A 26,496-nucleotide genomic window follows, 5' to 3' on the forward strand; every position below is an offset into this window, starting at 1 on the left:
CTTCCCTGGGCCACCCCACTAGTGTATTTATGACTACTTTTTACACTAGAAGTGGTGGCGTAGGGAAGCAAAGGAGGTAAATATACCATTTTCCCTTGCATAATTAGAATTGTTCATTTGGTGAGTTGTCTGAGTCGTGGTTGATCAACTCCTTTGCTCATACGAGCCTGTGGAATGGGATTATGACAAGTAGATGGAATTGTAACTCAAGTCTCATAAGGTATGTGCGGGTAATAGGAGGAGTAGCAGGTCACAAGGTGTAAGGGTGTCAATATACCCAGATGATCCAATGAATCCAAAAGGGTCCGAACTTAATTGGACAAGACTTTGGTACTCCAATTGGATTGTTATGCCACGGTTCAAATTCATATCCTAAGGTCTAAAATTTTGCTATATTTGACCCATATAGCCACAAAACCCATTGGAGTGTTCTAGATCTGATTGGATGTTGATATTGTATGAAATACCCTTCATAATGTAAATGAAAGAGTATTTATGAAAGGTATTTTAACGGATACAATTCCTAGTCAAAACTATTTCCCCTAACCAGTCAAGCATTAACATAATCTATAGGCCTAGATGCTTGCATGCAGTTGAGACTTGAGATTACTTCCATTATTTACAAGTATTATTTTACTTATTTAGAATTTAGGGAAAATTCTCAAAAAAATATGATTTTAATCTGAAATTCTCAAAAAAGGTTAAGTTGGCTAATTTCTCAAAAAGGGGTGAAACGCATCCCAATGAGCGTAATTGGACAAAAATGCCCTTGTGTTGGTTTTCCCTCTAAAAAAGTAAGCAGCAAATCACAATGCATTTCACCTAACATTTTGACCTTTTTACCTTCTTCTTCCCCATGCCAAAATCAAACTCCATTGTCTTTGTAAAAAACCCAAACGAAATTTCATTTCAGAGAGGTGAAACTCCCCTCTCCTAAAATGTAGATTTTATTGGATCTTTTATTTTTTCTTTGGTTATCAAACCTAAGCTTCTCAAGTAGGTCCATTGTGATACATTTGCATAGGTTTAACATGTTCCTTACAATGCTATGGTGTATTGTCATCATCTTATTTATTTGTTAGGGATTGCATTAGTTATTGTCATCATCCTCTTTACAATGCTGTGGTGTATTGTTTAGATGGCCTAATGCTTGGATGTATGGTGTATTGTCACTCGGATGTTATGGTGGTTCATAGTTTAGATGGCCTAATACTTGCGAGAATGACTGTATTTATAGGGTTTTAAACACTCAGAAGCACTAATTATACCTATGAACCACTATTTACCATTATGTAGTGGTTCCAAGCTATAAATAGTGGTTTCAAGGTATAAATAGTGGTTCTATAATAGAAATATTGCTTCACACAATCTAATAGTACTTCATTGGGTGTCAATGTTGCAATGAATTTATGAACAATGAGTTAAATAGTTTTCTAAAGACTCGGATGTTATGGTGGTTCATAGTTTAGATGGCCTAATACTTGTGAGAATGACTGTATTTATAGGGTTTTAAACACTAAAAAACACTCATTATACCTAGAAACCACTAATTATACATAGGAACCACTAATTATACCTAATAACCACTATTTACCATTATGTAGTGGTTCCAAGGTATAAATATTGTTTCACACAATCTAATAGTGCTTCATTGGTTGTCAATGTTGCAATGAATTTATGACCAATGGGTTAAATAGTTTTCTAAACACTCGAATATTATTGTGGTTCATAGTTTAGATGGCATAATACTTGTGAGAATGACTTTGTTTATATGGTTTTAAACACTCAAAAGTACTCATTATACCTAGGAACCACTAATTATACTTAGGAACCACTAATTACGTACGAACCACTATTTATCATTATGTAGTGGTTCCAAGCTATAAATAGTGGCTCCAAGGTATAAATAGTGGTTCCAGAGTAGAAATATTGCCTAACACAATCTAATAGTACTTCATTGGGTGTCAATGTTGCAATGAATTTATGAATAATGGGTTAAATAGTTTTCTAAACACTCGGATGTTATGGTGGTTCATAGTTTAGATTGCCCAATACTTGTGAGAATGACTGTATTTATAGGGTTTTAAACACTCAGAAGCACTCATTATACCGAGGAACCACTAATTATACCTAGAAACCACTATTTACCATTATGTAGTGGTTCCAAGCTATAAATAGTGATTCCAAGGTATAAATAGTGGTTCCAGAGTAGAAATATTACTTAACACAATCTAATAGTACTTCATTGGGTGTAAATATTGCAATGAATTTATGAACACCTGTATGACATAATGGTGGAAAGGTCAACCTTTTCACATGTTTTACACCTGTCTGACGGAATGGTGGAAAGGTCGACCTGTAATTGGTCTTCCTACCTGTTTGGTTAAATGCTGAAAAGGTCGACCTGTAGGTCGACCTATAAGGCAAATTCCCACCTGTTTGTATATATGCTATAAAGGTCGACCTATTATGGCAAATTCACACCTGTTTGAGAAGAATGTAAAAAACTCGACCTTCAGGTGTGACCCGTACAATACCATTTGCATTGTATTTCATTAGATCACCTTGTGGAAATGATTTTTTAGGAACAACCTAATTGCATTGTGGCTTATCTAATGGACGGTTTGGATCATCCTATGCTGTGATCCATACAATACTTTTTTGAATATGGGTTTACACCATATAAAAACTCTTTCTCATGAAGAAACAATATAGGTCTTCACTACCACTAAGTCAAAAGCCAAAAGTACTTATGTAGTTGAACACAATTTGTAGAAGGGCAGTGAAAAATACATCTCGTATTGTTCAAAATGGACTATACAGCCCACACCATAGGATAATCCAAACCGCCCAATTGATGGGCCACAACATAAATAGGTTCTGCCCCAAAAATTATTTCCATAGATGATCCCAACCGTCCAATCTATAGAAGTTTCCATAATCTAAGTCCCTCTTTAGATCGGATGGTTAGAATCATCCTATGGAAATGAGTTTTGGGGCACAACCTATTTATGTTGTGGCCCATCAATTAGGCGGTTTGGATAATCCTATGGTACGGGCTGTATAGTCTATTTTGAAAAATATGGGTTGAATTCATCCTAGAAGAGGCAAGATTTTCAACACTTGCATGGGGAAGAAGAATCTAAAAAAAAGGTAAATAGGGTTTGTGAAATGCATTGGGATCCGTTTCTCAAAAAGGTGGAGGGAAAAGCAACTCAAGGGCATTCTTGTCTTTAAGCATGCCTTGGGATGCATTTCACCCCTTTTTGAGAATTTAGTGAACTCAACACTTTTTTGATATTTTCAGTTAAACAATCACATTTTTTTGAGAATTTTCCCTAGAATTTAATCTTAGTCGTATATAAGAGATTGATTGGATTGAATAATCCACGTAAACACACTAGTAATGTTTAGCTTAGGATAGTAACTAATTTCAAAGATTGTAGAAAACAAAAAATATTCAAACCAAAAATCTCTAAATGTAAGTCATCCATCAAGTGCATAAATATAGTAAAAAAATCTAGTTATATGAATGTTCTAAATAATTGAAAATAATTATATCAATGTACTAAAAAATAATAATTTATCATGTTAATCAAGGGATATTTAAATAATTCAAAGCACACCTATAAGAGTGACCCGACCCAACTCATGACACATGACTTGTAAACCCGACCCATGTTATTTTCTGTGGGGTCGATGTGGGTCAAGTAAAGCCCAACCCCAGTTGAAACCTCACCTAGGACCCACCCAATAGATGATCCGATACCAAATACATCGTGAACCAATGATTGAGAGAAGATGTTAAAAAAAAAACACTTCGAAAACTGAAGATAACGCTTGTGACAATCATCTCTGCGTAGCGACCGGATCGGGATGAGATTTATTCTGGATTTGGAGAAGCACTCCAAACAGGAACTCTCTCTCTCTCTCTCTCTCTCTCTCTTTCTATCCTACTTTTGGAGGCACCAGTAAAAACAGGATAAGAGAAGAAGTAGAAAAAAAAGAAGGAAAGATTTAACTGCTGCTCTGGTCTTGGTGTCGGTGAGGGCGATTTGATGTGATGGATAATACTTTTATTGTTATTCCCTCTCTATCCCCACTTTAACACTTCTCTCCCTCTTCCATCCTTTGTCAATTCCTAAAATTCTCTCTGAAACCCTATTCTCAGCTTCTCACAACAATCATCATTCTGCACCTGTTCAAAGACCTTCATTTAGGAGAGAATTAGAGAGAGTATTCGAGAGATGGCTCTTTCAGAGCCTAGTTGTAATCCGGCCTTATTGAAGAGGGTAGTGGGTATGTTAGCCTTGTGTTTGGCTGGATACATAGTGGGACCACCTCTATACTGGCACTTGGCTGAGGGTTTGGCCGCGGTGGGCCGCGCCTCCTCTGCGTGCCCTCCTTGTGTCTGTGACTGCGCTTCTCAATCTCTCCTCTCCATTCCCTCAGGTAATTTAATTCACTAACAATTCATCATTATATTCTTCTTTCTTTTATTTTTTTTCGTCTTATTTGATTATGAATGAGATCTGTTTTTAGCTCTAAATTGGGTTTAAATCTGTGATTTCATTGGATTTTGCATTGATGGATGATCCAAAATTACATTTTGTTGTGATCTTCGATTGGTTTGAATCTAATTGGGATGGAATGATTTCTATTTTGATTTTTAAGTTGGGAATGGGATGTGATAGAAAAAGAAACCTATTTCGCTTGAAACTAATTAATATTTTGTGGTCTTGATGAAAGCCTGAGTCAGAATCTGGCAACCAGATTTGATCTGTACTCTTTTTGTTTGATTCAGGAATAAAAATTGAAAGATCGCAACATCGATCCAAACCAACCCCCACAACTCCATTGTGAATTTGTCACTTTCCAATGATTTTACATGAATCTGAAATGACCTATGGATAAAATTGAAAGATCAAAGTATCCTATTGAAAGTAAGTCAGTTTTCTGAGAAGGATTGGCTGATTTTGTCGCATAACTAGGCCCCTTAAGTCATGTGTTGACCTTGCTGAGTTGACATAACTGAGTTGTTGAGTTGGCGTAGCTTGATGATGATAGCCGTACTTCATGTTTTATTTTTGTTGCTAGATGGGTATGAATAGTATGCATTCCAGGATCGCAACAATTGTTCCATACTTTTAATATATATATATATATATATATATATATATATATATATATATATATATACATATGAGGAAAGTGTTTCTAGTCCGGCCGACTAGAGATCATTCTCTAGTCCGCCGACCAAAAACACATGGGTCCCACATATTTGGGTGATGCAAAGCATTCATTTGATGGGGCCTGACATAGAGACGGTGTCCACAAGAAATTAGCTTCATAGGATCATCCCAACCCTATGATTTGTGGAGCTTAAAATGGACGGCTATAAACCGCCACAAATCTGTCCATTTTTTAACTCCACAAATCGAAGGGTTAAGAAGATCCTATGAAGCTGAATTTTTGTGGACATCCTATCTATGATGAGGCCTATCAAATGAATGCTTTAGATCACCACAAAATCTGGTTGCCAGATCCTATGAAGCTAATTTCTTGTGGACACCGTCTCTATGTCAGGCCCCATCAAATGAATGCTTTGCATCACCCAAATATGTGGGACCCATGTGTTTTTGGTCGGCGGACTAGAGAATGATCTCTAGTCGGCCGGACTAGAAACACTTTCCTCATATATATATATATATATATGAGGAAACTGTTGGTGAGCTAGCTTGCCCAATCACATGGGTCCCACATTTTGGGGAGTGATCCAAACCATTCATTTGCAAGGCCTTATCATAGATAGGGGGTGTACCAAAAATCAGCTCCATAGGATCATCCTAACCCCTCCATTTGTGGAGGACAAAGATGGGAGGGGTTAGGATGATCCTATGGAGCTGATTTTTGGTACACCCCCCATCTATGTAAAGGACTTTCAAATGAATGGTTTGGATCATCCTAACAAAGTAGGCCCCCATGTGATTGGGCAAGCTAGCTCACCATAAGTTTGGTGAGCTTAAGCTCACCAATAGTTTCCTCTATATATATATATATATATATATATATATATATGGAGGCTAGATGTTTTGTATGTCTTAAAATATTGAGAAAAAGATGGATGAAAAAATTTCGGTGTTAGTTCGAGGATGTGGATTTCTTTCAGCGGCAAACAAGAAAAGTTTGATGGAGGAAAAGTTTGGTATGTTGTTAGGGAGGGCAAGCCTTGGCACAACGGTAAGGTTGCTCCATTGTGACCTGGTGGTCACGGGTTCGAGTCACAGAAACAGCCTCTCTGCAAAGCAGGGGTAAGGCTGCGTACATCTAGCCCACCCTAGACCCCACAATGGCGGGAGCCTTGTGCACTGGGCCGCCCTTTTTTTTAGGGTATTCGTATAAGAGCCTCATTATTAATATGGACTGCCGAAATTTTGCATGTTCATGGACTCTATGCATCAAGTCATAGTATCAACTATCAAGTAATGTAACCATTGGAAAAAATAGGTGATAGAAAATGATAAGATGGACTGTTGTCTAGGCAAGGTTGTCTGTCAGATATTCCCCCCTTATTAAAGGACCTGAACTGGCCTTCCCTGACTCTGCATTAGAGAGCCACTTCCATCAAAATACCAAATAATGTGTGTGTTACCAAACAATGAAAGTTGATAGGTATGGAGCATTTACATTTGAGTTCCGTTCAGCTGGATAACTGATGAGGGAAGGTTACTTTTGCCCATCTTTATCAGACTAGTTCTAGGGAAGACTGAGAAACCTTGGGCTTGGGTAATGACTATTTCAAGCTTTCTGGTAATCCAATAGTTTAGGCCCCTAAAAGTTAACAAAAGTTTTAGTTGGAGATCCTTGAATGGATAGTTAATTATGAGAGCACAGCTTGAAACATAAGCATCCAATGCCTGATTTTGCAGTTGGTTAAGGCTTCCGAGGTGAACTGTATCTGTTAAAGTTCTTTTTTGTGAGATTATGGGCTCCAAATAATTAGTACCTGTTGAAAACATATGTGGGACCTCCACCATCTTTTATTTGTTTACATGACTGATTTTGAGGGAAACGATTCTTGTTGGCGATGAACACAATATAAAATTGCAACTATGCCTGTATGCATTTTTTGAGAAAGATGTTAGAATAAACTTTACTCCTATTGTTTTAGTTCCCATGGGGGCAATAGGTTTGGTATTTTTTCTTCCAAGTTATTTAATGATGATAGTGACAGCTACTCTTAATTCTCTACTTGTTTTATAGAACATGCATAACTGTTCAGCTGGAAATGAGTGCTTGGAGAATTCTAATTTCTTGGAATCCCGTTGAAAATTTCAATGGAGAGAAATAGTAGAGTTTTTCCTGTTATACCGAGCTTTAGACTGTGATCGGGGATATAATTTTGGAGGTCTCATAATGAGATATGTTTCCACTGTGGTTCTCAGAGGCGATTATTTACCCTTATATTGGAGCGGTGTCTGCCTGAATTTCAACCTGACAAACAGGGTTAGTGCGGTGTTGCCGTTTTGATACTTCTCATTTGTCATAGTTGGGAAGATTTCTTAGATATATTGGGAAGCTAACATTTTAGAGGGTTGTTGCTCTATTAGAACCTGGCTGGTTATGCCAGAGGTATACATCTTTATTTGGTTCGATTCTTGCTTGAACTTTTTGTTGTTTTGTTAAGAAATTTATTTTTCATCTGTTTAGCGATGAAAGGTTTATGGGTATCACCTGCTATGGATGCGAGTACTTCATTGTATTAGCATTTAGCATTTAGAAAAATATTTACTCTATTTCGTTGATAAGCAAAACTTTATATCACTTAAAGCTCATTTTGGTAGATCTGCTCACTTAAGAACTTCTTTTCTGAGAAGTCACCCTTAATGCACCAAAACCAGACATACCTGCTCAATGGAAAAGTTGTGGGTTAGAAATACTCACACCATATATTAAGGGAATGCATCATTTTGCACAACAATTCTGGAAATTTTAAATGATATTAAATGTTGGCCATGTACAGATAAGCTCGCATACCAAATGTCGTTCAAATTCCAGTACATTATTTCATGTTGATTAATGATGGCATGAAGTCAGTTGTACATGCAACAATATCAAAGTTAACAGTCCATTCGTTTCCTTTTGTTTGTTAACAATGGTCCATACATGCCATAATCTTCTCTTGTACATGAGCCTTGAAATACTGATAAGAAATCCTTCACTATAAAAGTAAAAATTGAAAAAAAGGAAAGGCTTCAATACTATGTGAAGAGTTGTGATAGCTATCGGCAAGTTTGGTTTAGTACCTAAGGTGAACAAGAGCAAAATGATCACAGGAGTTGGAATCAGCTAGAATATCTTTTCTTGGAAGCACTCATGTGGTAGGTCTATTGGCAAGTGAAGAATGCACTAGTTGATGTGGGTGCCACGGGTATCATTGGTGTCTTTAGGAACGACAAAAGGATGCTTCAAAAGTTTTATCCGGCATGTTTGGTATCCAGAATTTAATAAAGCAGGAGTGCCTTGATGTACGATGATAGGGAAACTTACTTACAACGCAACCTTCAAGCAAAATAATTCACAAAATTAATGGATCTCTGATTTCATGCGCTTTCTAAAAATATATCTCAATCCACCCTTCTCAAAGGTCTTGTAGTTTTCTCTTTTCACCTTCAGTTTTATCTAATAATTTACCAAACTGTATTTTATTGGTGCAATTGAGTATCAGAACTACGTCGAGTTTGTTGATCAAGCAAATCCCATTTAGATGAAAAATGGCTCCAAAATTTGCTGAGATGCGTCCCAAAAGTCCTAAAGCTGAGAAGGAATTAATTGATCACAGGAGTCACAATCAGGTAGAATCTCCTTTCGGAAGCACTCATGTGATAGGTCTATTCACTGATCATTAAACAGTTAAGTCTACTGAAAACCAGGGCTTTGACCCATGGTTTCTGTTAGGCTAGGGTTTCTGTTAGGCTAGATGTGACAACAGATTACAGCTTCACATTCTATCTAAGCTCCATTTACACGATTAAATATCTTAAACTTAATTGAGTTACCTTAATTGATCTATTTAGGCTTTTGTACATTACAACAACTAATTTGTTTGTCACAACTTTGGTTTACTGCTAGCAAGAATATTGATCTCACAGTTTGTAAATAAGGTGATCCCATATATAATAATAATAGGCTCCAAAATTTGCTTCTATATAAGTTGCAAAGAAATTATTCACATATTTGTAGATTTTTGCACAACAGCATACTTGCCAAACTAAATAATATTCTGGAGTTGCTAGCTCTTAATTCAAACAAATTTTTTTTATATATTTTTAAATTTCTCGTCTCCTGTCCACATTTGCACTTGTCATTACTTGGAGATTCATCAATGAATATGCAGAATGGCATATGTTGATCAAATAACAATTCTTTTATTCTTACTTTTCTTTCTTTTTCTTTTCCGTTGTTGAGATCCAATCATATGCTTATTCTGATATCTTTGTCTTCTTTTTTCTGCAGGATTAAGCAATGCTTCGTTTGCGGGTCAGTTTTCCTTTTTCTAATTATATGTAGATGTGGTGTAATGTTTGTTATTTTAACATAAATACCATAGTACTGTCACTATTTTCTTGACATTAAGGTTATCACTTATCGCAATGAAGTTCAGGCACATATATGGGATACGAAATTCAAGCAGAAGTTAGATTTGTTCCCAGTATTGCCTATTGGCTTTATCTTTCAAAAAAGAATAAAAGTATATCATGGTAGTTCTCTTCACAAATTTTATATTCAGGTATTAGACAAGATGGCAAGTTTTCTATATATTATTTATGAAACTAAGTACTCTCAACATTTTCTTAAGATTGAGGTTTTAATTTCTTACCACAATTATCCAGGCACACACTGACACACAAATAGTAGTTGGCTATAATATCAACACCTTCTCATTGTCATGGAAGGACTGGCTAATCAATCTGTGTGTTTCTAACTACATTGCTTTATGCACTATGGACTCTAACCTCTTCTATCCTTCTGCCGTTCAGGATTTGATGTAATTATAACTAGTCAATAAGCCCCTTATCCATCATTAATATTTTAAATGTACTGAGTCTACTGGCGTGCTAGTCAGGAGACAATGCTTAGAACCTCTTGCACTCCTGTGCTTGAGTGGAGGGCCTGTCTTGTTATGCATAGTTACCGTCGGGTGCATGGCATGAAGAAATATCATTTGTCACCCCTTTCAATTTAGCTATCGTACTTTTTTTATTGGTAGTGTTGAATATGTGCTATTGTAATTTTTGTGTATGACTCTTTTAGATGCTTTTTTAAATAAAATTTATTATTAGTTCCATCTTCTAAGCCAGATCTAGTTAAGTTTTATGATATTTTATTTGTGTCTTTTCTCTTATCTCCTGGTATTGAATACCTATATTCATGTGCCATATACTTCTAGAAAATGTCGATTCATATCTTCAGGTGGTGTCTGTATTTGTAGTCGTATCTGGATATTAGAGTATAATATTACATGATTTGTTAAATAGAATTATGTGCAAAATTGGATAGATAGGCCAAGGCATATTGAACTGTATACAGGAAGAAGACTGCTAGGGACTTTCGCACAAATGCAATTTTGCATGGTGATTTTACTCATGGAACACCATGTGCATGGACCAAATCTTTCTGTATCATAATTGATATGGTGATTTCCATATGCAAAACCACTGAGCGAAATTGCAGGGTGCAAAAGTGGATGCAATTATGTAATTATACCAAATCCAAATCATTAGCTAAAAGGTAAATCAGTTTTTTTTATTGCCATGTTGAGATTTTGTCTAGCACCTGTTCATTATGGATACCCAATAAAATCGTATACATACAGAAATACACACACATGTGTGGACTAATATCTAAATTGTAAGAGAGCAAATCTGTTCCATTATGGGTTCCATTGCGTACATTAAAAATGCCAGAAAACCCCACCATGACCATGTCAGTAGAGCCATTCACAATTGTTGGTACCCTATAGCCTTTGGTAATCGGGAACAGATCCACGCTTATGTGTGTATGCTAATGTGTTTGAATGTCTTCATGTGGGACCATAGTTTAAAATTTCCACCTAAACTGACACGAAACGACCGAAATGTTTCTGTTTCCATCCCCACCAAAATTTATATGAATTGCATGCGAAATGTGTTGCATGTATAATGTATAATTTTTTTATATGAATCACATGTGAAATTTAGTATGTATTAAATTATCAGACATGTGCGACAATGCATGTCACTAGGTGTTCGATGATTTTAAACCATCATGGATGGTTGTCTTGCTTATGTGATGTTTGATGTTTCTAAGTGTGTACTTGTGCTTATTCTAGCATTTCCTGAAGTTTCATCTTTAAATTCCATCATTTTACATTTTTCCATATGTTTCTGTGATATTACAAGATTTCCACCCAAATTTCCAACCGAAACCGAAACGTTTCCATTTCCTTGGTGACTGAAACCAAAACCAAGGCCAAACTTTACAACGTTGTGCGGGACATGCATGTGTGTGCGGGTATGCACATATTCCACGTGTTCCGTTGAAAGTTCTATATTTCTATTTCTTTTCCCTTGCCAACACTTGCCAATACTTTCATGCTTCCCATCAAAACAGGATAGTTGATAGAGAATCTGATGTGTTTTTAAAAAGAAAAAGAAAATGAAAACAGGCTATGGCTAGTATTTCTTGCATCATATTCCATGCTGGGACTTCCAAAAGAAACAATTTTTGTGACTGGAAACTTTTAAGTGTTAGGCGATTTTAGTGAGGGATCCACTACGTGGTCTCTTTCCATTTGTCTTTCACTCACACATACATGCGGGCAATCAAACTAGCCACAGTTTCGATGCATTGAAGAATCTGTTCTCAGCTGCGTGCATGACACTGATACATGCAAGTACTATTGTCAAGCTCGGAAAATCCTAAAAATAGGATACATGTGTTCAGAAGTATATTTTTAATTATTTTAGAAATGTAATATCTTTATATAATAATAGGCTTGTAATGGTTATATAATGAGAACTTTAGTAGGGTACGTGAATGTAATGCATTGTTTCTATGGAAAATAGACATGTCTGACACAAGTACACTGATCATCTAGAAGAATCCATGCTACGTAGGTTCTTAGTCGGGTCTTTGTCCTACTGTATTTTTTTGGTTCCTGGGTAACTCATGAGTTAGGGTTATGGGTAGTAGAGTGCACAAATTAAAGAGTTGTAATTCTTTGTTTTTTGGTAGTTTTTGAAACTATATCTTTGTTAGGGTTTTCGGTTTGTTAGTTATGGTTTTAAGCATTTCCTGATTTGTTTTTTTGCAATTGATGTTCATGTTAAGGTATTATTTATTGAAATAGTTCTGATATTGTATGGCATTTCGTGTTTGGCCGTTGCTTTGTTCTGAGGAAGAAGGGTTTGGTCGTTGCTTTGTTAGTTTAGATATTTTGCTAATTTAAATAAACTGGAATTAGATTCAGTTTCTTCCTTAAATTTCTTTTGATTTTATCCTTTCTTATTTTCCATATATTTTATGTTCTCTTATTATCATACGTGTCCTTCTGGGTGGATTTGTGGAGCCCTGTGTCTGACACATGAGGACCCTATGAAGGTACTCTTGTCACATGCAACATAGTAGTGCTCTTACATGTCGGTTAGGGTTTCTTGAGTATGGATGAGTTCGTGTCTATGTGGATGTGCACAAGCATGTGTTTCTGTGTGCATGTGTATACCTAAGTTTGGAAGTTGATTTTTTGCTTAAAACCATGGAATTATGTGAGCAGACTTGTATGTTTGTGCTAGCACAGGTATACACATGTGTTTGAATTCATGTTTCCTGTGCATTTCTGTAACGACCCGATTTCCGTCGAGCCGCTACAAGCAAAAGAAAAACCCGCTGAAAAATACCATAATTTTTTTTTTTTTATAAACTAAATTATTACATTTTTAAACTTGCCACAACCGCAAATCTTATTCAAATTTGAAACCCAAGTAAAAGTCGTAGTCTGAAATTAAACATAAGTCTTGCAAAATAAAATAAAATTTAAAGACAATGACATAGCACGTCATCGGAACCCAAGAACCAAACTCCACTACGCTCTCCTCTCCCCTTTCTCCTTCTAGGTCTCCTCATCAGCAAAGGCAGCATTCCCAATACTTTCGTTTCCTGTGGTTTAAACAACGTAAGCAAGATTTTCCAGTAACTAAGCTCAAGTACATCAAACAATAATGGTGAGAGGTAATGTAGAAGATCCCATGAAGAATATGCTGTTAAATGAAATATGAAACTATAAAGAAATAATATAAACCATAATGAAATAATTAAAGGAACTCACATCTTTAATGTATAAACTCTATAAATGACAATTCTATAAATGACATGCGACGGCTACACCCCGGGCTCATCTGGCATTTTCCCTTCTTTGTTTTATTCTTTCATTTATTTCCGTCCAGGTACCCTGCCTCACGACTTATCCACTACCCCCGTCTAAAGGTAGTGGCGGTTTTGGACTTTTGATTACGGATGACAGACATCATGTCAAGCCGCCTTAGGGATTATTTTCCCTTCGGTAAGATTATCAACACAAGGCTGCGCACTCTGATCGTGTTGACTTTTGACCATTTTGGTCCAAGGACGACACAACGGCCTCCCTTATATCCCCAACTATATGCCCATGACAAAGCAGAATAAAGCATAAAGTAATCCATTTTTTTGATATGCCCATGACAAAGCAGAATAAAGCATAAAGTAATCCATTTTTTTGACTTTTGATAAACATCATGCAAAGCTAACTAGAATCAATCCAACATTAACAAGCCCATATTGAGAGATATACAAGAATAGTATACTGTCACTTGCCTTACACTTTTGCCGGATGAGAGAACCCACGAAGTCCTAAATAAGGATAAAGGATCACTCAACCTGAAAGTGAGACCAACACCCGATCACACTTGATTCACACCATATTACTATATCTAGCTTATAGAGGTTTTGGGGTGTTAAATATTCTTTCATTTTGGGGTTTTAAGTCATTGCTGAAATTTCAGATTCAATGAGTTAAATTTCATATTTAATGAGTTCATAAAAGTGCTGAAATTTTCGTTTTAAAAGGGTTCATAAGTGCTGAATTTTTTTTTTGTTTTAAAAGGGTTCATAAATGTGCTGAAATTTCAGTTTAAGTTGCTGAAATTTCAGTTTTAAAATGGTTTATAAGTTGCTGAAATTTCAGTTTTAAAATGGTTTATAAGTTGCTGAAATTTCAGTTTAAAAGGTAAGTTTAAGTTGCTGAAATTTCAATTTTAAAAGGGTTTATAAGTTGCTGAAATTTCAGTTTTAAAATGGTTTATAAGTTGCTGAAATTTCAGTTTAAAATGCTGAAATTTCAGTTTAAAAGGTAATATCTTCGTTTTAAAAGGATTCATGAAGTTGCTGAAATTTCAGTTTTAAAAGAGTTTATAAGTTGCTGAAATTTCAGTTTTAAAAGATAATATCTTAACGTTTTAAATCTTGATCAAAGGTAATATCCTAACGTTTTAAATCTTGATCAAAGGGTACAACACTATGATCCATTTTTTTAGGTTAAGCAATATAGGGTACTTACTTGGAGTGGATTGAAGTTGGAATGGTTGGATCACCCACCTTCTTCACTTCTCCTCCTCTCCTTCTTCTTCTATTTCTCACTTTTTCTTTGCAAGGGAGAAATGAGCACACATTCTATTTGAAAGGAAAAAGAATGGCCAACTCAATTGGTTTCTTTCTTCCTCTTCTTTTTTTTTTATATTTTTATTTTGATGGTTAGATTCCTCCTCTTAGGTGTCATTTTTATATTTGTTGCAATAATAGGTAGTTGTTGAGTTTTTGTTTAATAGGTAGTTGTTGGTTGTTGAGTTTTGTTTAATATGTAGTTGTTGGTTGTTGAGTTTTGTTTAATATGTAGTTGTTGGTTGTTGAGTTTTGTTTAATATGTAGTTGTTGGTTGTTGAGTTTTGTTTAATAGTTAGTTGTTGGTTGTTGAGTTTTGTTTAATTTTTATATTTGTTGCTAAAACAAGGACCCTTGATTCTTAGATCATTAGATCCAAGATGGATTGATGATCTAGGCCATTGATTTGACAATAAGGATAAAAATTTAGATTTTACAAAAATCATAAGGGAGATTGAAAAAGGTGGTCTTTACATTCTACCCCCCTTGTAAAGGAATTTCGTCCCCGAAATTCAACTCCCACAAGTATAGATTTAAAATCCTAGAGGTAAAACTGGAAAAATCCTTTTATCTACAAGCATAACTTGCAAAAGACAAAGACAAATCAATCTACTCTAAAATTTATTTTATTTTATTACCTTAGAAGAGTTCCGGAAATTTTTTCTGAACTTCCGACTCACGCTCCCAAGTAGCCTCTTCGACGCCGTGGTGACGCCAAAGCACTTTGACTAAGGGAATTGTCTTGTTCCTTAGGACTCTCTCCTTGTGCTCCAAAATGCGCACTGGCCCCTCGGAAAAGGACCAATCTCCCTGCAGCTCTACTTCGTCATCCACAAGAATGTGAGAAGGGTCGGGATGGTATAAGCGAAGCATGGACACATGAAATACATTATGCATCCGATCAAGGTTTGGAGGCAACTCCAGCTCATATGCTCGAGTTCCGACTCGCTTAGAGATACGATAAGGTCCGATGTAACGAGGGCTTAATTTTCCTTTTCTTCCGAATCTCATCACTGCCTTGAAAGGTGAGATCTTTACAAACACTTTATCTCCCACAGCGAACTCGAGCTCTCTACGCCGCTGATCAGCATAGCTTTTCTGCCTACTCTGTGCTACCTTCAATCTGTCTCTGATTAAAGTCACCATCTCTGCAGCCTCTTGTACAATTTTTGGCCCAAGCAAGTGCTTCTCTCCGGCTTCTACCCAACACAACGGGGTTCTGCAAGGACGACCATACAATGCTTCGAAGGGGGCCATCTGAATGCTCTGCTGATAACTATTGTTATAGGTGAACTCAGCCAAGGGCAAGTGCTGCTCCCAGTCTCCTCCAAAATCAAGAATGCAGGCTCTCAATAGATCTTCTATAATCTGATTTACCCTCTCCGTCTGGCCATCAGTTTGAGGGTGATAGGCAGTGCTAAAGTTCAACTTCGAACCCAAGGCCCCATGCAATTTACGCCAAAAGTTGGAGGTAAATCTGGTGTCTCTATCTGATACAATAGATGAAGGCACACCATGCAATCTGATGATTTGCTCAACATAAACCTCTGCCATCTTGTCCAAAGTCCAAGTCTTCTTCATGGGAATGAAGTGTGCGGACTTGGTAAGACGGTCTACTATCACCCAGATGCTATCAAATCCACGCTTAGATCTTGGCAATCCCATGACAAAATCCATGGACAGACTGTCCCACTTCCATTCAGGGATTTCCAAAGGTTCAAGAGTACCCCCAGGTTTCTGGTGCTCGATTTTAACCTTCTGACAAGTCAAGCATTTAGAAACATAATCAGCCACATCTCTTTTCATTCCACTCCACCAGAAGTTCCTCTTCAAGTCTTGATACATCTTAGTGCTACCCGGATGGATGGTGTAGCGAGACTTATGAGCCTCATCTAAGATGCTCTTCCTGAGATCTTCCTTAGCCGGTACACAAATCCGACCTTTAAGATAAAGACAATCATCTGGTCGAATAGATAATTCTGGCCTGGAATCTATAACAGTCCGCAACTGAATAATCTCAGTATCAGCAACTTGAGCTGATCTGATCGACTCTAACAAGTCCGACTGTACTCGTAAGTTGGCTATGAACGAACTTTCACCAATCTCACAAGTCCCCAGTGATAGATCCCTAAATTGTTCCAGAAGTCTCCATTCCTCCATCATCAAGCAAGCCATTGAAGTACGACCCTGCCTGCTAAGGGCATCTGCCACAACATTGGCCTTCCCAGGATGGTAGCTCAAGTTGAAATCATAATCTTTCAGGAACTCGAGCCACCTCCTCTGGCGCATGTTTAATTCCTTCTGATCAAAGAGGTACTTGAGGCTTTTGTGATCTGTGAATATTTCAAATTTTACCCCATACAAATAATGCCGCCAGATTTTGAGCGCAAATACCACCGCTGCTAGCTCCAAATCATGAGTGGGATAGTTTACTTCATGCCTCTTCAATTGACGTGACCCATAGGCGATCACCCTACCTGTCTGCATGAGTACACAACCCAATCCCTTGATGGAAGCATCACTGTACACAACATACTCCCCTCCTTCAGAAGGAAGAATGAGAACTGGCGCAGAAGTTAACTTCTTCAACTCCTGAAAACTTTGCTCACATTCATCATTCCAGACAAACTTTGCATTTTTTCTAGTCAACTTTGTCAAGGGACCCGCCAATGTAGAGAAACCTTCCACAAACCTTCTGTAATACCCTGCCAAGCCCAAGAAGCTCCTGATCTCAGTCGCATTGGTGGGTTGCTTCCACAATGTAACTGCCTCAATTTTTGCTGGGTCGACTGAGATACCATCTTTAGAGACCACGTGACCTAAAAATGTCACGCTCTCTAACCAAAATTCGCACTTGGAGAACTTGGCAAACAATTGATTATGTCTTAAAGTCTCAAGTACTTGCCTCAAATGATTTACATGATCATCCCTGGACTTCGAATAGATGAGGATATCATCAATAAATACTACTACGAACAGATCTAAGAAGGGCTTGAAGATTCTGTTCATCACATCCATGAATATTGCCGGGGCATTTGTCAACCCAAACGACATCACTACAAATTCAAAATGGCCATAACGGGTCCTGAATGCAGTCTTAGGAATGTCATCATCCCTGACTCGCAGTTGATGATACCCTGATCTGAGGTCAATCTTGGAAAAGTAGCAGGCTCCTTGCAGCTGGTCAAAGAGATCGTCAATCCTCGGTAAGGGATATCGATTCTTAATGGTGACTTTGTTCAGCTGTCGATAATCAATACATAGACGGAGGCTACCATCCTTCTTCTTAACAAATAAAACAGGAGCACCCCACGGCGAAGAACTTGGCCTGATGAATCCCTTCTCAAGTAATTCAGACAATTGCTCCTTCAGTTCCTTTAGCTCAGCAGGGGCCATCCTATATGGTGCCTTGGATATAGGCTTGGTCCCTAACTCGAGGTCGATGGTGAAGTCAACCTCTCTGTGGGGAGGTAGATCAGTGAGGTCCTCGGGAAAGACATCGAGAAACTCCCTCACTACAGGAATATGTGCCGCTGAAAGTTCAAGTTTATCATCTTCTTTTTTTACATAAGCGAGATAGCATTCGCAACCCTTGCTTATCAATTTCTGAGCCTTGAGCGCTGCAATTATTCTGATCTTCTTAGGGCATTTCACACCCTCAAATACAAACTCCTCCTCTCCAGGAATACTAAATTTGACCAACTTATGGAAGCAATCAACACTGGCGTGATAAGATGCCAGCCAATCCATGCCGAGAATGACCTTGAAGTCATTCATATCCAATAAGACAAGGTCTCCCAGAAGCTCCCTATCCCTTATCTTAATTACACAACCCTTACATACTAAATCTGTAACTACTACATCCCCTATAGGCGTAACAACTCTTAAAGAATTCAGCAAAGGTACAGGGATTAGATTTAATTCTTGAGCAAAGACAGGAGATATGAAGGATAGAGTAGAGCCAGAATCAATCAAAATATGAGCAGGCACATGGTTAATAAAGAGCTGACCTTCGATAACCGCATCTGAAGCCTCTGCATCCTGCTGGCTTAGGGCAAAGACTCGATTCACTGGTGTCTGAGGTGCATTTCTTCCCTGGTTCTGGGTACGGTTCTGGTTTTCCCTCCACAGGATTTGCTGCTGTGCAAGTGGGGGTCGAGGCTGATTCTGCTGCTGCTGCGGATTTCCCATTGTCTTGCCATTCTGATTCACATAGGGCGGCACAAATTTCTGATCCCTCCCTGTTGTTCTAAACTCCTGGCGCTTGATCCTAGGACAATTTCTCTGCTTGTGCGAAGGATCTCCGCAATTAAAACAAACATTCATAGTCCTCCAGCACTGACCACTATGAGCTTTTTCACAAATAGGGCATACTGCTCTAGATGGAGTACCACTATCTGTCCTTTGCTTCTTAGGGGGAGGCATCTGACTTCTATTTGCAGAAAACTGAACTCGCGTCGCCTGCACTAACTTTTCACTGCGCTCTGCAACTTCAGCCATCTCACAGGCTTCTACCAAAGTCTGAGGTCTCAGATTGATGATGTTCGCCATGATAGAAGGGCGAAGACCATCGATAAATTTCCTTACCTTGTCTTCCTCGGTAGCGGCGTACCCGGGTGCATACCTCGACAATTGTCTAAATTTGGCCCCATACTGGGCCACAGTCAATACTCCCTGACTCAACGACGCAAACTTAGATGCCAATGCGTTCTTCACATGAGCTGGGAAATACTGATTATTAAATCGTACCTTGAATTGAGCCCATGACTCATCCTTCGCTGCAGGATAACTTTGCTCAACCGATCCCCACCATACACCAGCGTCAGCTTTCAGCAAGAAGGTGGCAAGACGAATCCTCTGAGCATTGGAGCAATCCATGACGGCGAAGATACGCTCAACTTCTACTATCCAATGGTCCGCCGCCAAGGGATCCCCTGCCCCGGAGAATTCAGGAGGGTGATAATCCCTAAACTGCCGATGAAGTAAGGAGGAGTCTACTACTGCCCTCAGCTCCTGACCTGCTACTGCCCTCATCTCCTGACGTCCTGCAAGTGACGCCGCAATGTTCTGAAGCGCAGCCTGATTGGCTTCCTGAGCCTGTGCTAAGGCAACTTGATTGGCGGCTTGCGTCTGAGCCTGTCCTCTCAAGAGCTCTGCAATCATAACCAACGGGTCCTGACCTTGACCTTCCTCATTCTGGTCATTTGCTGAGCTAGCATTCCCTCTTCTATGGTATGTCTTGTTTGGTTGCATCTGTAAGATGAACAAACCAAATTAATTGTATACATAAACAAGGAGTATTCCTTGTAAGCTTCTTGCTAATAGCATAGTATTTTAGACTCTTATATCTTGTCCTACTACCCCTTTCCTAGACGTACCCAAACTCACAACCCAAGTTTTTCGAAAACCTAGGGCTCTGATACCAAAACTGTAACGACCCGATTTCCGTCGAGCCGCTACAAGCAAAAGAAAAACCCGCTGAAAAATACCATAATTTTTTTTTTTTTATAAACTAAATTATTACATTTTTAAACTTGCCACAACCGCAAATCTTATTCAAATTTGAAACCCAAGTAAAAGTCGTAGTCTGAAATTAAACATAAGTCTTGCAAAATAAAATAAAATTTAAAGACAATGACATAGCACGTCATCGGAACCCAAGAACCAAACTCCACTACGCTCTCCTCTCCCCTTTCTCCTTCTAGGTCTCCTCATCAGCAAAGGCAGCATTCCCAATACTTTCGTTTCCTGTGGTTTAAACAACGTAAGCAAGATTTTCCAGTAACTAAGCTCAAGTACATCAAACAATAATGGTGAGAGGTAATGTAGAAGATCCCATGAAGAATATGCTGTTAAATGAAATATGAAACTATAAAGAAATAATATAAACCATAATGAAATAATTAAAGGAACTCACATCTTTAATGTATAAACTCTATAAATGACAATTCTATAAATGACATGCGACGGCTACACCCCGGGCTCATCTGGCATTTTCCCTTCTTTGTTTTATTCTTTCATTTATTTCCGTCCAGGTACCCTGCCTCACGACTTATCCACTACCCCCGTCTAAAGGTAGTGGCGGTTTTGGACTTTTGATTACGGATGACAGACATCATGTCAAGCCGCCTTAGGGATTATTTTCCCTTCGGTAAGATTATCAACACAAGGCTGCGCACTCTGATCGTGTTGACTTTTGACCATTTTGGTCCAAGGACGACACAACGGCCTCCCTTATATCCCCAACTATATGCCCATGACAAAGCAGAATAAAGCATAAAGTAATCCATTTTTTTGATATGCCCATGACAAAGCAGAATAAAGCATAAAGTAATCCATTTTTTTGACTTTTGATAAACATCATGCAAAGCTAACTAGAATCAATCCAACATTAACAAGCCCATATTGAGAGATATACAAGAATAGTATACTGTCACTTGCCTTACACTTTTGCCGGATGAGAGAACCCACGAAGTCCTAAATAAGGATAAAGGATCACTCAACCTGAAAGTGAGACCAACACCCGATCACACTTGATTCACACCATATTACTATATCTAGCTTATAGAGGTTTTGGGGTGTTAAATATTCTTTCATTTTGGGGTTTTAAGTCATTGCTGAAATTTCAGATTCAATGAGTTAAATTTCATATTTAATGAGTTCATAAAAGTGCTGAAATTTTCGTTTTAAAAGGGTTCATAAGTGCTGAATTTTTTTTTTGTTTTAAAAGGGTTCATAAATGTGCTGAAATTTCAGTTTAAGTTGCTGAAATTTCAGTTTTAAAATGGTTTATAAGTTGCTGAAATTTCAGTTTTAAAATGGTTTATAAGTTGCTGAAATTTCAGTTTAAAAGGTAAGTTTAAGTTGCTGAAATTTCAATTTTAAAAGGGTTTATAAGTTGCTGAAATTTCAGTTTTAAAATGGTTTATAAGTTGCTGAAATTTCAGTTTAAAATGCTGAAATTTCAGTTTAAAAGGTAATATCTTCGTTTTAAAAGGATTCATGAAGTTGCTGAAATTTCAGTTTTAAAAGAGTTTATAAGTTGCTGAAATTTCAGTTTTAAAAGATAATATCTTAACGTTTTAAATCTTGATCAAAGGTAATATCCTAACGTTTTAAATCTTGATCAAAGGGTACAACACTATGATCCATTTTTTTAGGTTAAGCAATATAGGGTACTTACTTGGAGTGGATTGAAGTTGGAATGGTTGGATCACCCACCTTCTTCACTTCTCCTCCTCTCCTTCTTCTTCTATTTCTCACTTTTTCTTTGCAAGGGAGAAATGAGCACACATTCTATTTGAAAGGAAAAAGAATGGCCAACTCAATTGGTTTCTTTCTTCCTCTTCTTTTTTTTTTATATTTTTATTTTGATGGTTAGATTCCTCCTCTTAGGTGTCATTTTTATATTTGTTGCAATAATAGGTAGTTGTTGAGTTTTTGTTTAATAGGTAGTTGTTGGTTGTTGAGTTTTGTTTAATATGTAGTTGTTGGTTGTTGAGTTTTGTTTAATATGTAGTTGTTGGTTGTTGAGTTTTGTTTAATATGTAGTTGTTGGTTGTTGAGTTTTGTTTAATAGTTAGTTGTTGGTTGTTGAGTTTTGTTTAATTTTTATATTTGTTGCTAAAACAAGGACCCTTGATTCTTAGATCATTAGATCCAAGATGGATTGATGATCTAGGCCATTGATTTGACAATAAGGATAAAAATTTAGATTTTACAAAAATCATAAGGGAGATTGAAAAAGGTGGTCTTTACAATTTCTGTGTTTTTTGACTACATTTCTAGGATAAGGATATGAATGTCTGACACATTATGAGGTCCTATATTCCAAAATCTTACCATATGCTTATGGTAAGGATTTTGTGATTATTTGGCCAAAAGAAGAGCGTGGAAATATCATTTCTCTTTACATAACGTACCCACACAAACACCCGCCATGCCTGAAATACTATAGAATCAACCGAAGAGACCAACTGGATCCAATAAAAAAGAATTTTTTTTATCTATATCTATATTGTACACACAATTCCAACCCTGATCCCGAGCTAACCTCCTGCCAAAACTTGTCCCTAATCTGAAAAATCGGTCACCAAGCTTCCAACCTTGCCATCTACCAACCATTCTAGATTCCCACCCTTCCCCATATTTCCAGCAATTCCTGTCCACCGTAATACTAATCTTTATTCTCCAAACCTCCACGGCCACTTGCCTAGGAGTCCTGAAACCTTATTTCGGAGACAAACCTTCCTCCTTTTTCAGTTTCTTACACACTGAACCTTCATGTCATGTCTACGAATTTCTGCCACACTAGGCATCGAGCATGTAATATGAACTTATCAAGGAGGTGTGTTCCAATCTCATAACATGTATTTCAATTTTCAAATGTAGCCACAGTAGGCATAGAAACATTTGGCCTGGTTGTAGCCCATTACTGGGTGGCTGATTGAGTGATATCTTATTTGCATGCATCCTTCCAATTCTTCGCTGGTTGTTATCATCTCAGTTGATCTACTTAAAATATCACTATGGTTGTAATGCAAGAAATAATACTTCAGCAAAACAAAAGAGATAAAGAGAAAGTGTTAAAGATTTGGAATTTCCTAAAATACTTGTATTTGGTACCTGTCATATTTTGAATATTTTGCCTCATACCTGAATTATTTGCATCAAAATAGCTTTGGATCAATTACCAATGGGGGACAAAATTTAGGTGGAGTTATCAACAGGACCCATACTGTTCAAAAATTATCAACGAGGGACAAAAGAGGTCTTGTCATTAAAAGCTGGACGAAAATGCCCTTTTCATAAGCAACACGTTTTGCTTTTCCACTTTTCCCTCTTCTCTCTTCTTTCCCTCTTTTTTTTTTACTTTTTCATTTTCAACTTTGTTTTTTTACCTTACCAATCATCTTCTTCATCATTTAGCCACCATTGGAGGGGGAAACTTGAAAATTTGAAACGTGAGTTCATTCCCATCTATCTCTCAATATCTAGGTTTTGTTTTTCATTTGTTTTAGTGTTTTACATTTCTCCTTCTCCCTTTCAATGGAGGATGACGAAGATGAATCGTAGGGTAGAAAGAAAAAAATGTGAAAATGAACGAGTGAAAAAAAAAAAACAGGAAGTAAAAACGTGTTCGTAAGGGACTTGATAAGCCCATTCGGAATTTGGTAACCCCATTTTGATACTGGATAACCCCAACCCCAGAGACTTGAAAACCCCCTTCCAAACTCCAGTACCCTTGGGCAATTTTAAGGGACTTGATAAGCCCATTCGTAAATTGGTAACCCCATTTTGATACTAGATGACCCCAATCCCAAATACTTGAAAACCCCCTTCCAAAACTCTAGTACCCTCCGCCAATTTTCAGAGACTTGATAAGTCCATTTGGAAATTGGTAACCCCATTTCTATACTTGATAACCCCAATCCCAGAGACTTGAAAACCCCCTTCCAAAACTCCAATACCCTCGGCCAATTTTTAAGAACTTGATAAGCCCATTCAGAAATTGGTAGCCCCATTTTTTATACTAGATAACCTCAATCCCAGAGACTTGAAAACCCCCTTCCAAAACTCTTACCCTTGGCCAATTTTCAGGGACTTGATCACCCCATTTGGAAATTGGTAACCCCAGTCTTAGAGACTTGAAAACCCCCTTCCAAAACTCCAGTACCCTTAGCCAATTTTCAAGCACTTGATAAGCCCATTCGAAAATTGGCAACCCTACTTTTGAGAGTTACTAACCCCTTCCAGAGAGTTGATAAACCCCTTCTGCTACAAAACCCCCTGCCTATAGCAACTCTTCTAATGGCATTACAATTATGCTCACGATAGAAATAACAAAAGAAATGGATGTTTTCATTAAATGTGCTTCATGTATTACATCCCAATTTGTGTATTACAAACAAAAAAAAATTAAGTAAATCAAAAAAATGTGTAGCCATCCATTCATGTATTACATCAACTTTTTCTTATACAACCACTTGTCTTCCAAAAAAGTGAGTAAAGCCATCCATGCATTATCTCCATAACTCACCCTAAAATACAAATTGCTTAACCCTAAACAAGATAAATCAGAAATAGAGGAATGAAAAATAGTGCAAAACCCTTAAAAAAAAGAAAAACAAAACCTAAATACGAAGAGATAGATGGTAAGAACTCAACATTCAAGTTTTTAAGATTTGCCAGCAATAAGGGTGGATGAATAAGGAGGAAGATGACTAGTAGGGTGAAAAATAAAAAATGTGATAATGGAAAAGTAAAAGAAGAGGGAAGAAGGAAAAAACAAGTTGTAAATGCCAAATGGCATTTTCGTCCAGCTTTTACTAACAAGACCTCTTTTGTCCCTCGTTGATAATTTTTGAAAAGAATGGGTCCTGTTGATAATTTTGCCTAATGTTTGTCCCCCATTGGTAATTGTTCCAATAGCTTTCCCCGATGGATGTATGGAACCTATGTATTATTTTCATCAGAATAGCTTTTCCCCAATGGATTTTTGGAACCTCTAGTAAATCTTGTACGGATGTTGAACTCCTCAGTGCATAGAAACTCAGTCCAAGTGTAAGACTAGATATAATCATTGAAAAGCCTCTCGACAGCTCCATGTGAAACAATTTTAGCTTCCTTCCAAAGGATTCTACAATTTTCCAAAGCTCTGTTTATATTGGCATTAAAATTTTTGGAAGGATGTCACTGTGATAGCATGATATGGGTGTATTTAGTATTTACTGCTTTTTACATCCGATATATGGCATTTTCTTGTTGTATTTAGTAATTACATTCCTTGATGAGTCCTAAATTTGCTCAAATGCACAGATGTTATCAAATTCCTTGACCATCATATCTACGATGTTCCTTGCAGATTGCGGGAAACACGACGAACAGGAGAACGAAGAAATGGAGAGTAATTTTACAGATCTCCTATCGGAGGAACTGAAGTTACGGGAGGCCGAAGCTTTGGAAAATCAACGCCGTGCTGACATGGCATTGCTGGAGGCCAAGAAAATGGCGTCTCAGTATCAGAAAGAGGCAGATAAATGCAATTCAGGAATGGAAACTTGCGAAGAGGCGAGAGAAAAGGCTGAAGCCGCATTGCTAGCTCAGAAGAGGCTGTCTACAATGTGGGAGATGAGGGCCCGACAACGTGGATGGAAAGAAAAGTCTCGATCTTGAGAGAGATCTATAGGCACTGTAAGGATCACCCTCCATGCAATACATACAAATGGCATTCTTAGTTCTGTACCGCCCATTCTAAAGTAATTTAACAGAGCATGGTGATGAAAAATATTATTGGGGCCGCGAAGAGGAAGAGGTGGTTGACATGAATGTTTGTGCATATGTGTTGGTAGTTTCGTTTATCCGGTTGTTTAAGACCGTTGGATTTGGACCATCTCCCGGCTGAGCGATCTGATTCATCTGTTTATCTGGAAATTTTAATACATCTTATTGGTAGATAGGAGCTTCAGTTTCACCATTGTCTTCCCTGCTTCAGCTTGTGGAATGTAACAATTCCATGTGATTCAATGAAATGCTTCCATGATAATGTCACTCTCTTTCATTAAATACTTTTTTTCTGTTTGGTTGTTCATTCCTTTTTTATGGGTACAGTAACAACATTTACCAGTTAATTTGGAAATGCAAGTAATAGAGAGGAATGTCATTATTAAAATAAGGGAGTGCCAATATGATTTACCTGTTTTCTTGCAATTTTTTTTTTATGGGTTATTTTTTTTCAATTTTCAACTAGCATGAAGATCTCAT

General features: G+C 37.5%; 1 protein-coding gene across 1 annotated transcript; it reads left to right on the top strand.

Annotated features, from left to right (window-relative positions):
- Positions 1-3,946: 3,946 nt before the first annotated feature.
- On the top strand, positions 3,947-26,323 carry LOC143860990 (uncharacterized). Its single transcript, XM_077371863.1, has 3 exons — positions 3,947-4,452; positions 9,517-9,540; positions 25,598-26,323. Exons 1-3 carry the CDS (start codon positions 4,248-4,250, stop codon positions 25,906-25,908), a joined length of 540 nt encoding a protein of 179 aa, XP_077227978.1. The 5' UTR covers positions 3,947-4,247; the 3' UTR covers positions 25,909-26,323.
- Positions 26,324-26,496: the final 173 nt, after the last annotated feature.

Source organism: Tasmannia lanceolata, unplaced genomic scaffold, assembly GCF_043159265.1.
Source record: "Tasmannia lanceolata isolate RefF3 unplaced genomic scaffold, GAP_Taslan_0.1 ptg000037l, whole genome shotgun sequence".
In the NCBI taxonomy this organism is placed as follows: Eukaryota; Viridiplantae; Streptophyta; class Magnoliopsida; order Canellales; family Winteraceae; genus Tasmannia; species Tasmannia lanceolata.

Excerpts from the sequence above, each read along its gene's own strand:
- LOC143860990 (XM_077371863.1), top strand. The coding sequence starts at position 4,248 with ATGGCTCTTTCAGAGCCTAGTTGTAATCCGGCCTTATTGAAGAGGGTA. Across the intron at positions 4,453-9,516 it reads TCTCCTCTCCATTCCCTCAG|GATTAAGCAATGCTTCGTTT; the intron begins GTAATTTAATTC and ends TTTTTTCTGCAG. Across the intron at positions 9,541-25,597 it reads AAGCAATGCTTCGTTTGCGG|ATTGCGGGAAACACGACGAA; the intron begins GTCAGTTTTCCT and ends TGTTCCTTGCAG.